Consider the following 13,296-nt stretch of genomic DNA (forward strand, 5'->3'; position numbering starts at 1 on the left):
TTGACATTAATAATTCTTGTTAATGATCATTTGATTTTTACTAGAGGAGGACCAGAGGTGCATTATACTTTGATGGACAAGAACAACGGTATATAACACTAAATATCAGAAAGACAATGGTAGATTATATTTAGTCAAAGAGAAAATCAAAAAACGTAGATTACATTTAGTAGAAGCGAACAAGGGTAGATTATACTCTGCAAGACAAAAAAAAAAAAGGGAAGATTATGTTTAGTAGATGAGGAAAAAAAGGTAGATTACACTTTGCGAGAGAAGAACAAATGTGAACTACATTTTCCTACCGCAGAACAAGATTAGATTACAGTCTGCCACGTTAGAACAAGAGCAGAATTTATTCTTTGCCTCTCTCTCAGCCAGGCAAATAGTAGTTCAGGAAATTTGTGTGTCTTGATGAAGTACAGTGTTAGTAATGGATGAGAGTGCAAACACGCAGGATACACTCATTCAAAGAACAACCACTAGGAGAACACTAACTCAGAGCATACTCATCCAGAGTACACTCACTCGGAGAACACTCACTCACAGCACATTCATCCAGAGCACAATCACTCAGAGCATACTCATCAGGGCACACTCATCGAGAGCACACTCGGCGTATACTCAGAGTACACTCACTCAAGAACATCCTCACTCAGAGTACACTCACTCAGAGCACACTCACTCAGAGCACACTCACTCAGAGCACACTCACTCAGAGCACACTCACTCAGAGCACACTCACTCAGAGCACACTCACTCAGAGCACACTCACTCAGAGTACACTCACTCAGAGCACACTCACTCAGAGTACACTCACTCACAGTAACACTCGCCCTGGTGAACAAGAGCATTATGAAACCGACTTGCCTGCGGTTCCTCCTGCATACCACGACCCCATTACCAGTTCCCTTGATCACCACCATAAGTGCAGTTAAATGTTGACATCTCGCTCTGTTTCTAAAGTTTAGGGAACGGGACGAAAAATGGCGAGGTCCGTTCCAAAAAGGAACCGAAGTCTCGTGTTGAAACGTCTTCAACTTATCAAGTTCTCGAGCAAATTTCTGACAAGGGAAGTTAATAGTTGGGCATTAGCCGGGGAAAATGCCGATGAGAGAGAGAGAGAGAGAGAGAGAGAGAGAGAGAGAGAGAGAGAGAGAGAGAGAGAGAGAGAGAGAGAGAGAGAGAGAGAGAGAGGGTGGGTAAAGGTAAGACTGGCTTCAGTGAATGGTGGATGTAAAAGACGGGAGTCTCTTTGTAAAAGCCTACGTACGTTAGGAGAACGAGGGGTATTACCACTCCGTGAAGTGCTCGGAAGTATAATCCTTAATGATTACAGCGTGGATTACCAGTGGATCAAGATTATGATGATAATTTCATAAGCGGTTTACCGGTGCGGGTACTGTGTGACACACTGGCGTACCGGTGAGGGTGCTGTGTGACACACTGGCGTACCGGTGAGGGTGCTGTGTGACACACTGGCTTACCGGTGCAGGTGCTGTGTGACACACTGGCTTACCGGTGAGGGTGCTGTGTGACACACTGGCTTACCGGTGAGGGTGCTGTGTGACACACTGGCTTACCGGAGGATTTCATGAGCGGTGGGCTTGGCGAGGGGGGTTCCTGAGCGGCGGGCTTACTGCCACGGAGGTTCATACCAGGTGACGCGTGGTTAATTGCCAAGGGAATGAAGGGATGATTGTTAACAGTCACGTGCAGATGATGGTTGTGATGTCTGTGGTGCTCACGATGGGCACTTCTCATTCATCCTAAAGGGACTCCGGCGGGAGGAGCTTCGCAGGGGAAAGGCTTGAGAATTGCTTCGGTAGGTATGCCAGAGGAGGTGGCATGGGGCCCCTTCGTCAGCACGGGTGAAAGGAGTCCTCCCCTTCGTCAGCAAAGGGTGTTTTGGGAGGTCTTCCCTTCGTCAGCACGTTTACTGGAGGTCGGTCCTTCCCGACGTCAGCAAGGGTGAGAGAGGGGGTGGTCCTCCCTTCGTCAGCACAGTTACTGGGGGGTTCTGCCCGACGTCAGCTCGAAGGATGTCAGATCCTCCACTCCACACCCTCCCCTCGTCAGCAAGACACATTACTCCCTGCTCACCATCCATCCCTCTCTTTCTGTCCCTCACTCTCTCGTCACTATCCACCTCACTCTCCCACCATCCGTTCCCTCACCACCAGTGGCACCCTGGCTCTCACGAGGACGTGTCTGGAAATCCCATTTTGATAGAAATTATGAAATTCTGATTTTAAGGATTACCAACAGAGAGAGAGAGAGAGAGAAAAAAAAAGAGAGATTCGATTCCCTTTTCTGCCGCAATTCCCCAGATCGATTGTGTTTGCTTCCGCCGTTGTTAAAAAGTAACTCGATTTGAGCGATATATATTTCGCACGGCTGTGTTATTGAATTTATTACTGATAACCGCGTTATTCTGACGTAAGTAAAAATGACTTTTTCGCTTAACGACCAGACAGCCTGCCATTTCCTCACTCTGCCATCAGCCCCACACTCACTCTTGCCTCAACCTAGCTTTAGCCACAGACTCATCCTTGCCTTAACCAAGCTTTAGCCACAGACTCATCCTTGCCTTAACCAAGCTTTAGCCACAGACTCATCCTTGCCTCAACCTAGCTTTAGCCACAGACTTATCCTTGCCTTAACCAAGCTTTAGCCACAGAGTTATCCTTGCCTCAACCTAGCTTTGAAACCCCAGACTCACCCTTGCCTCATCCTAGCTTTAGCCACAGACTCACCCTTGCCTCATCCTAGCTTTAGCCACAGACTCACCCTTGCCTCATCCTAGCTTTTAAACCCCAGACTCACCCTTGCCTCACCCTAGCTTTAGCCTGAACTCACTCTTACCTCAACCTAGCCTTGGCTACAGCCTCATCTTTGCCTCATCTTAGAAACGTCAGCTCCAGACCACTTCCCCATTTCTATGCCAACCTTACACCGTGTTCTATTTTCTCCACCAAATCCCTCGCTATTCGCTGGTCTGTTTGAACCATGGTCTCCAGGGGCGTTGCAAATGTTCGCTCTCCAGGGGTAGAACTGGTCAATATTCGTCATGTGATGAATTTTGTACTCCTCCACGCTACAGAGATGGAAGTAGCGTTCTTCTGTCATACAGTGATAGAAGAGGGACTGCATTCATCATGTTGTGGTTTGTATTCATCATAGAATAAGCGGTTGACATTCATGTAATGAAAAAAAAGTGTCGTGCATTCGTCATATCATGAAAGAAGTGGTATTAAGTCATCCTAAAGAGACAGAAGTGGTGTAAAGGTATCAATGAATGACAGAAGTAGTATCAAATCATAAATACAACGAAGGAAGTGGGGTTTAGTAGTCAGAAAATGATGAATAAGTGGTATGAAATCATCATACAGTGACAGAAGCAGCATCGAGTAATCATACAATAATAATACAAGTAATCATACAATTACACCGGTGCATGTATTCATTTCACAACTATGAGGGAACATATATGTCTAACATACACTGCAAGTAAAAAAGAAATGTTAATTACACAATGATACCATTGCTACTCATGCAGTGCACAGTGAGAGCAGGTGAGGAGAGAGAGAGAGAGAGAGAGAGAGAGAGAGAGAGAGAGAGAGAGAGAGAGAGAGAGAGAGAGAGAGAGAGAGGCGCGGTACTGACTCTGGGTGTAGATCCATGGTGTGGAAGGTGAGGGTGCCTGCCGTGTCGGGGCTGGACATGACCAGCAGGTAGCGGCACCGGACGTGAGCTGGGTACATCCCTGGGAACCCTGGTGACGTGAGCTGGCACTTCCCCGCCTGGGCACAGTGTACGTCCTGGTAGAGCCAGTCACACGCTGTCGGGACAGACGCTAGTCTTATAGAACATCCAGGATTACAGACAATCTTGGGACAGACAGACAGACAGACGGTCGCACGGTACCGCTGGCGGTAGACAGTGCGACCGTATGTGTAGCTGTCTGTGTTGACAGTAGTTGTGGCTGTGTATGTGGCAAGTGTCTGTGTAGAGTCTTCCGGTCTGTATGTATATAATCATATATATATAGATGAGATCATATGCTTGTTTGTAAAGGCTTTGACTACACGTATATGTTTCCAGACTCCTCGATGCTTAAAGTCATTCTGTTCTCAGTAGCCATACGGTGCAGTGGTCCTCTTTTATCTGTCGTATTTCCCACGTGTAAGACTAGCCCATCATGCCATCACTATCCAGGCTAGGGGGAACCACCCACTGCCTCAGTATACCTGTAACCTCAACACTTCTCAAACCCCAAGACTCTCTTCCTCACCCCTAGCCACACTTCCCTTCACATTCAACTTAAAGAACTTGGCCTCTCTGTTGATGTCCCTAATGCTACATGGTAACCTAGAGTGTCCTAATTGACGAGTAGACACAGAGCTCCTTCCCTTGTCTGTCCACTAGCAACGTCGCCTTGTGGCATGTGCAGAGCAATGTTGCCTTTTTTCTTAGTGACCAACATGCATGGAGCGGGCCAAAATATGTCCTCGTCAAAGATAATCTCAGTTGAGGGGAAAAATGGTTAAGAGAAAATTAACGAGGGATCTGCAGGTGTTTGTTGATGGACCTGACACTTAAAAGTAGATATTTATGGGAGGAGGGAGAGACGAGAGGAGGAGGAAGAGAATCCCACATATAAGCTGTTTAAGGAAAGAAGGATGTATCATAACGGTTGATCCTCGAGTGGCCGGTCTCCACATAGAAGCTGAGGGAAGCAGCAGGCCAGGTGCCTGCCTCGAGTTAGAGCCTTTGTGGTAGGGATACAACGACCAAAATGATACCAATAGAGGAGAGAGAGAGAGAGAGAGAGAGAGAGAGAGAGAGAGAGAGAGAGAGAGAGAGAGAGAGAGAGAGAGAGAGAGTAGCAACATCGCGGCGTACAGAAGAGATGGATGAAGAGAGACTTATGCGAGGAGAATCACTGAGCCGAAAGTGCTCTGATTCCACTGCTAATACAGAGATGGACGAAGAAATACACACACACACACACACACACACACACACACACACACACCTTAGCCTATACCATTATGGAGCAGTACTCCCATACTAGAGCGAACCTAACCCCTGTGAATATGAAATACTCGTTGCTCATATGAGAAATGATCACAGCACCTGCACAGTACCCACCACAGCTGGTGGGAGGTAGACATTGTGACGATAACCATGTGAGGGTTGCCAGGATGGAGTGGAGGATATGGCTGTGACCAACAGGTTTATGTTATTGTATGGGTGACTTTGGAAACTTTGAACAGAGGGGAAACAAATGGCACTTAGAAAGAGCTAGAGACAGAGAGAGAGAGAGAGAGAGAGAGAGAGAGAGAGAGAGAGAGAGAGAGAGAGAGAGAGAGAGAGAGAGAGAGCGCTGATGTGGAGTCAACAGGAGCGCATGCCTCGTGGCTCGTGTGGATCAGTGTTGCACTGTGGGATGATAAAAGCACCGTCATACAGTGTACACTGTTCCTGCTTTGGAGGAGGTCAGTGACTGTGATCTGGTGACAGTGTCGTTCATAAAGGCCCCTTCTTTCCTGACCAGACACCACCTCCTCCTCCTCCCATTGTGTTCTTCCATGGCTCACACCTTCCCACACACCTCATAAGACTCTCTCGTTCACAAGGCACGTCTACGGGACCAGGGGATTCTGCCACACATGTGTGGAACCGATCGCCCATGCTACTGCCCTCACTGCTGGTGGGGTCATCGACCCCCCCTCCCCCCCTCTCTCTCTCTTTCCATCTCTCTCTCTCTCTCTCTCTCTCTCTCTCTCTCTCTCTCTCTCTCTCTCTCTCTCTCTCTTTCCATCTCTCTCTCTCTCTCTGCCCTGGATACGACCCCTTCTAACCTCACCCACCCGACCTGGCCAGTCAACCACAGGGGAGACTTGCTAACACTTCGGACCGTTCCTCCGCCCCCTTCTCCTCTTCCCCTCTGGGCTCTCAGATGCAATTAATTCGAACTTGAGTGTTTGACGAGTTGGCGGAGAACAGGCAGACGTGCACTGTGTGTACATGGTATCCATGACCGCCGGCGGTACACCACGGCACCTGGCGAGAGCGCCTGGCACCACCTGCGTACAGCCGGTGGTGGCACCCTAGCATGAGCCTCCGTATCTTCCCAACTGTTTGGAATCGAGGTGTGTGTTTCTGTGGACTCCGGCGGCGCACGCCCTGCCCTGCCCTGCCCTGCTCTGCCCTGCTCTGCCCTTGATGTGGGCGTTGTCTCTTAAGTTTCCACGGCACAGGAGCCCCGCTCTCTCCTCCTCCTCCCACCACCGCGACATTACTTATTCACTGACGTGCTGGTGCCTCTCTAAAGTTCTCTTTTCGCGCGAGAGAACAAGAGCGTGTATAGTGTCGGCAGTTGTGATTCCCTCCCTCCCTCCTCTCTCTCTCTCTCTCTCTCTCTCTCTCTCTCTCTGTCTCTCTCTCTCTCTCTCCCTCACCCTCCCTGTTTCTGTCTTTCTCTCTCTTCTGCGAAAGACGAGAAAAACTGGAAACTTCTGCACATAACTCATGACGATGTTTACAAAATAGAATATTGCAGTTTGACCTGGACTGCAGCAAAGGAGCTTTGGACCATTTTTCCTGGGTGTGATAAACAGGATGTTGTTGATAGACTAATACTAGCGTGTGCACATCACCCAGACACAGACACAGACACACACACACACACACACACACACACACACACATATATATATATATATATATATATATATATATATATATATATATATATATATATATATATATATATATATATGCAGAACCTTAACTTCAACGTGAAAAGATATATGCAACAATCACCACTGGCCAAAGAAAATAAAAACAATGATCACTTTCGTTTGTTACATCCTCAGACATACAAATGTCAAGTACATACTGGCAACCTTTTTTTTTTTTCTGTACACAAGAAGACAAGCATGATTCCTGTACTATTCTTGATTCCTTTGGTTGTGTGGTTTGACCTCTGACGAAAGTGGAAGACGTGGGAACGCAGTCAGGCCCAGTGCACTCTGATAGCCAGTAGCAGAAGGTTTACCAACCAGTACTGTTGAAATGCTGATGGACTCAAAGAGTTTATGGTGAAGGTATGTGACTGATGTTATGTCCCTGGTACTGCCGCACTCGTCATTTATACTCACCGTTTTCATTTACTTTTTCCAGTGGTTGAATGTTGCATATATATATATATATATATATATATATATATATATATATATATATATATATATATATATATATATATATATATATATTTCTTTCTTTCTTTCATACTATTCGCCATTTCCCGCGTTAGCAAGGTAGCGTTAAGAACAGAGGACTGGGCCTCTGAGGGAATATCCTCACCTGGCCTCGTTCTCTGTTCCTTCTTTTGGGAAAAAAAAAAAAAAAAAAAAAAAAAAAAAAAAAAAAAAACGAGAGGGGAGGATTTCCAGCCCCCCGCTCCCTCCCCTTTTAGTCGCCTTCTACGACACGCAGGGAATACGTGGGAAGTATTCTTTCTCCCCTATCCCCAGGGATATATATATATATATATATATATATATATATATATATATATATATATATATATATATATATATATATATATATAATTTTCATCACATCCACCCTCTTCCGTTCTTTTTCATCTATGGTTCAAGATACCTACCATCCAGCAACGTTGGGAGTCCTTAACCATAAAACGTACATGTCTTCGCCTTAACAGGCAGCGACCTCTCCTCTTCACACAGTCCTCAACATCCCGAGGACGTTCCCACCCTCACCCACCCTATGATTCATAGCAGTTCCATACGATGCCACATCCACTCCCAGGTACCCCAAACACTCGTTTTCCTCCAGGTTCTCTCCAGATAAACGCATACTCAATCCAAGCACTCCCATCCCCCAGCTAAATTTCTTAACCTTATTTCTATTATTCAGTCACAAGCTACTGCGGTTTCTCACTGGAAGTCTGCCATCAAAACTGTGTTAGCAGCAAACAGCAGCTGGCTCATTTTTCAGGCTCCCTAATCACCTGCATACTGTAGATCTCTTCTCTCCAGGACCCACGCATATACCTTGCTTTACATCCCTACTCATAAACAGATGAGACAACCATGGTGACATCATACACCCTTAGACATACCTCATCGAACCATTCACTCTCCTCCCTTCTCACTCGCATACACACGCCTTACACTCTCGATAAAAACTCTGTCCTGCTTCTTGCAACTTTCCTTCCGCTATGTATGTATATTTGATACGTTCCACACGGTATCTCCTTCAACCCTGTCACACACTTTCTCTTGATCCAAAAATATGTATCAAAGGCAGACCCCTTTCTTTCTCACACATATTCTTCCAAGCGAATACCTAGTGCATATATCTTCTAACATTGCAAAAGGCATATTTTTTTTTCTCCTCAGTCTGGTGTTTTCTGAATGCCACCATCCTTTTAGTTACCACTTTCCCATACAACTTACTGTGTGTACTCAGCAAGCTTATACCTCTGTCCTTGGAACATTCGCTTTCGTCCCCTTTGCTTATATATAGACACACCATACAGGCATTCGGCCAACCCTCAGGCACCCCACTTTAAGCCATACATACCACAAAATTCCTGGCTAGCTAGTCAACAACACTTTGCCAACCTACATCTATCCTCTTTTCATCAAATTATTCGCTATGACTCTTACTCTTTAACCTTCAAGTCTCCAGCACCCTACACCCGCCTTCTAACCATTCATCAATCCTTCAGAAAGCATTTACTTCACCTCCTCTTAGCTTTTTTTTGCCTGTTCTCACTTCTTCATTTGTTCCCTCTACTGATGCCGCCATCTGTTCTTTTTCGCCTTCTTACCTCCTTCCAAAACTCTTCTTTTTCTTTTGTTTTTTTCTGAATTTTACTGGTATTCTATTCCATTTCTCATCTAACCTCTTTTGCATTGTTTGCACCTTCCTCTTGACCTTCTGCAGCTTTCTCTTGAATACCTCCTAGTCACTCGCATCACTTCAGTAATTGAACCCATGTCCCTCTCTTTTCTCCTTCTCTTGTAACTTAACTTCCTCATCCCACCATTCACTACCTTTTCACAGAAGTCCACATACCCGCACCCTGCATGCCAAACAGTTCTTCTCTATATACCAATCCACTCCTTGGCCACTCCCTCAGCCTCAATTACTCCAACCATAAGCCACAAGTCACACAGATACCTTTAACATGCATAGACACAACAAGGCACCCGCACATCTACAGGCGCAGACACGGACAGAAAGGCAAACAGACGTAACAAACTCTGCAGCAACACTGAAAATGTTGACTGGTAAAACTCATTTGCTGGACAAAAAACAGCCAAACAAACATATTTCATAACTGGAATAGATATCGGATTCTTTTTGGTTCAAACTTTATCATCCAATTTACATAAGTTTATAAAATGTCCACCTTTTTCGGCGGACGATTTTGAGATTAGCGAGAGGCAGCGCTCCGGCAATGGCTATATACCCCACCTCTGCTCTGCCGCGCTACTCCTCCAACAAGCACATCTGTGAAACTCTAATGTCACGCCGGAGAAAAATGTTGTACCCGGTTTTTGGGTTATGACAGAACGGAAGTGTCAGTGAGGGGACATGCTGTGTCAAGGGGTGGGGGGGAGAGAGAGAGAGAGAGAGAGAGAGAGAGAGAGAGAGAGAGAGAGAGAGAGAGAGGGGGGGGGGGGGACGGCCCTCTCCGCTGTTGAAGTCTGAAGCTCTCGAAAAAGATTTCGTCTATTTCTATCATCAGTATTTGATGTTCTCTCCCTCTCCCCCGTGGAGGACGAGTCTCATACCACATGTCTACTTATCTGTCTGTTGATCTATCTATCACCTCGTGCATGTTCTTCGTTTCCCGCATGAGCGAGGTAGCACCAGGACCAGACAAAGAAACGGCACTCATTTGTTCCCATGGTTTCCCCTGACGGCCTCATATGTCCAGGTCCAGTCCAGTGACAGCACCTCGCTCCCTGTATACCACGCCGTTCCAATTGTCTCTCTACGTCGTGTACGGCTCACATCCGCCGAGAAATGTTTCACTCCGAACATCCAGGTTCCTTTCCTCAAATATACCATGTAACTCTCCCATCTTCTAAATCCTAGTACATCTAAGCATTTTGAGACACCTTTGCCCTAACCTTCGAGAAGGTAGAGAAATCCTCCTCCCTTGGCTCATTCCTTTGTTTCTATTTTCAGGAACTGAAAAAAACAAAAACCCAAAGAATAAGGAGAGGAGGGTTTCCAGTCCCTTGCTCCCACTCCTTTTAGTCGCCATTTACGACACTTATTCACGATTTCCCCAGGATCCTTTCTGAGAGGGGATCCTGCCTTTACCCAGAACCCCTTTTCAGGAGCCCCTTGAGCTCTAAGGCTGCGTTACTTCCAGTTGCAGGGAAAGGGAGGATTCTGGAATAAGGTATTCTTTGATGAGATCGTATGACGAAAAGGGAGTGCAGTCTCGTCGAGGAACATCTCGTTCCAAGGCCATCATTTCTCTTCTTCTGATTGGGGCGCAGCCTCGAGACTCCAAGGATCATCCATCATAATCCTAGTGGATAGAGGAGAAAGGATATCACCCAGACATCTCCTGCAGGTCGTATGAAGGTCGAATGAAATAGGGACAACAGCTGGTGGGTGGAGGAGAGAAAGAGGATGGGTATCCTCCCCTCCTGTGTTGTTGCGTTCCAAAATATGGAAATACAGGAAAGAGGTAAGAGAGGATATTTTATTGTTTTCCCTTTGAGGCACTGTCGTCTGATCCTGGTGCTACCTCGCTTGGGTAGGAAACGACGAAAATACACACACACACACACACACACACACACACACACACACAACACACATATATATATATATATATAATATTATATATATATATATATATATATATATTTATATATATATATATATATAATATATATATATATTATATATTATATTTTTCTTTCTTTCTTTCATACTATTCGCCATTTCCGCGTTAGCAAGGTAGCGTTAAGAACAGAGGACTGGGCCTCTGAGGGAATATCCTCACCTGGCCTCGTTCTCTGTTCCTTCTTTTGGGAAAAAAAAAAAAAAAAAAAAAAAAAAAAAAAAAAAAACGAGAGGGGAGGATTTTCCAGCCCCCGCTCCCTCCCCTTTTAGTCGCCTTCTACGACACGCAGGGAATACGTGGGAAGTATTCTTTCTCCCCTATCCCCAGGGATATATATATATATTATATATATATATATATATATTATATATATATATATATATATATATATATATATATATATAATTTTCATCACATCCACCCTCTTTCGTTCTTTTTCATCTATGGTTCAAGATACCTACCATCCAGCAACGTTGGGAGTCCTTAACCATAAAATGTACATGTCTTCGCCTTAACAGGCAGCGACCTCTCCTCTTCACACAGTCCTCAACATCCCGAGGACGTTCCCACCCTCACCCACCCTATGATTCATAGCAGTTCCATACGATGCCACGTCCACTCCCAGGTACCCCAAACACTCGTTTTCCTCCAGGTTCTCTCCAGATAAACGCATACTCAATCCAAGCACTCCCATCCCCCAGCTAAATTTCTTAACCTTATTTCTATTATTCAGTCACAAGCTACTGCGGTTTCTCACTCGAAGTCTGCCATCAAAACTGTGTTAGCAGCAAACAGCAGCTGGCTCATTTTTCAGGCTCCCTAATCACCTGCATACTGTAGATCTCTTCTCTCCAGGACCCACGCATATACCTTGCTTTACATCCCTACTCATAAACAGATGAGACAACCATGGTGACATCATACACCCTTAGCCATACCTCATCGAACCATTCACTCTCCTCCCTTCTCACTCGCATACACACGCCTTACACTCTCGATAAAAACTCTGTCCTGCTTCTTGCAACTTTCCTTCCGCTATGTATGTATATTTGATACGTTCCACACGGTATCTCCTTCAACCCTGTCACACACTTTCTCTTGATCCAAAAATATGTATCAAAGGCAGACCCCTTTCTTTCTCACACATATTCTTCCAAGCGAATACCTAGTGCACATATCTTCTAACATTGCAAAAGGCATATTTTTTTTTTCTCCTCAGTCTGGTGTTTTCTAAATGCCACCATCCTTTTAGTTACCACTTTCCCATACAACTTACTGTGTGTACTCAGCAAGCTTATACCTCTGTCCTTGGAACATTCGCTTTCGTCCCCTTTGCTTATATATAGACACACCATACAGGCATTCGGCCAACCCTCAGGCACCCCACTTTAAGCCATACATACCACAAAATTCCTGGCTAGCTAGTCAACAACACTTTGCCAACCTACATCTATCCTCTTTTCATCAAATTATTCGCTATGACTCTTACTCTTTAACCTTCAAGTCTCCAGCACCCTACACCCGCCTTCTAACCATTCATCAATCCTTCAGAAAGCATTTACTTCACCTCCTCTTAGCTTTTTTTTGCCTGTTCTCACTTCTTCATTTGTTCCCTCTACTGATGCCGCCATCTGTTCTTTTTCGCCTTCTTACCTCCTTCCAAAACTCTTCTTTTTCTTTTGTTTTTTTCTGAATTTTACTGGTATTCTATTCCATTTCTCATCTAACCTCTTTTGCATTGTTTGCACCTTCCTCTTGACCTTCTGCAGCTTTCTCTTGAATACCTCCTAGTCACTCGCATCACTTCAGTAATTGAACCCATGTCCCTCTCTTTTCTCCTTCTCTTGTAACTTAACTTCCTCATCCCACCATTCACTACCTTTTCACAGAAGTCCACATACCCGCACCCTGCATGCCAAACAGTTCTTCTCTATATACCAATCCACTCCTTGGCCACTCCCTCAGCCTCAATTACTCCAACCATAAGCCACAAGTCACACAGATACCTTTAACATACATAGACACAACAAGGCACCCGCACATCTACAGGCGCAGACACGGACAGAAAGGCAAACAGACGTAACAAACTCTGCAGCAACACTGAAAATGTTGACTGGTAAAACTCATTTGCTGGACAAAAAACAGCCAAACAAACATATTTCATAACTGGTATAGATATCGGATTCTTTTTGGTTCAAACTTTATCATCCAATTTACATAAGTTTATAAAATGTCCACCTTTTTCGGCGGACGATTTTGAGATTAGCGAGAGGCAGCGCTCCGGCAATGGCTATATACCAACCTCTGCTCTGCCGCGCTACTCCTCCAACAAGCACATCTGTGAAACTCTAATGTCACGCCGGAGAAAAATGTTGTACCCGGTT

The 13,296-nt window shown here is 45.3% G+C and overlaps 1 protein-coding gene across 2 annotated transcripts in view; it reads right to left on the reverse strand.

The window, feature by feature from the left end:
- LOC139746460 (uncharacterized) overlaps positions 1-13,296 on the reverse strand; it is a 370,524-nt gene that overhangs the window by 31,600 nt on the left and 325,628 nt on the right. For both annotated transcript variants that reach the window (XM_071657717.1, XM_071657716.1), the window contains exon 8: positions 3,664-3,838. In XM_071657717.1, coding sequence (XP_071513818.1) covers positions 3,664-3,838 — 175 coding nt within the window. The remainder of the gene's footprint in view (positions 1-3,663; positions 3,839-13,296) is intronic.

The sequence above is a fragment of the Panulirus ornatus genome, chromosome 65 (genome assembly GCF_036320965.1).
Source record: "Panulirus ornatus isolate Po-2019 chromosome 65, ASM3632096v1, whole genome shotgun sequence".
NCBI classification, from domain to species: Eukaryota; Metazoa; Arthropoda; class Malacostraca; order Decapoda; family Palinuridae; genus Panulirus; species Panulirus ornatus.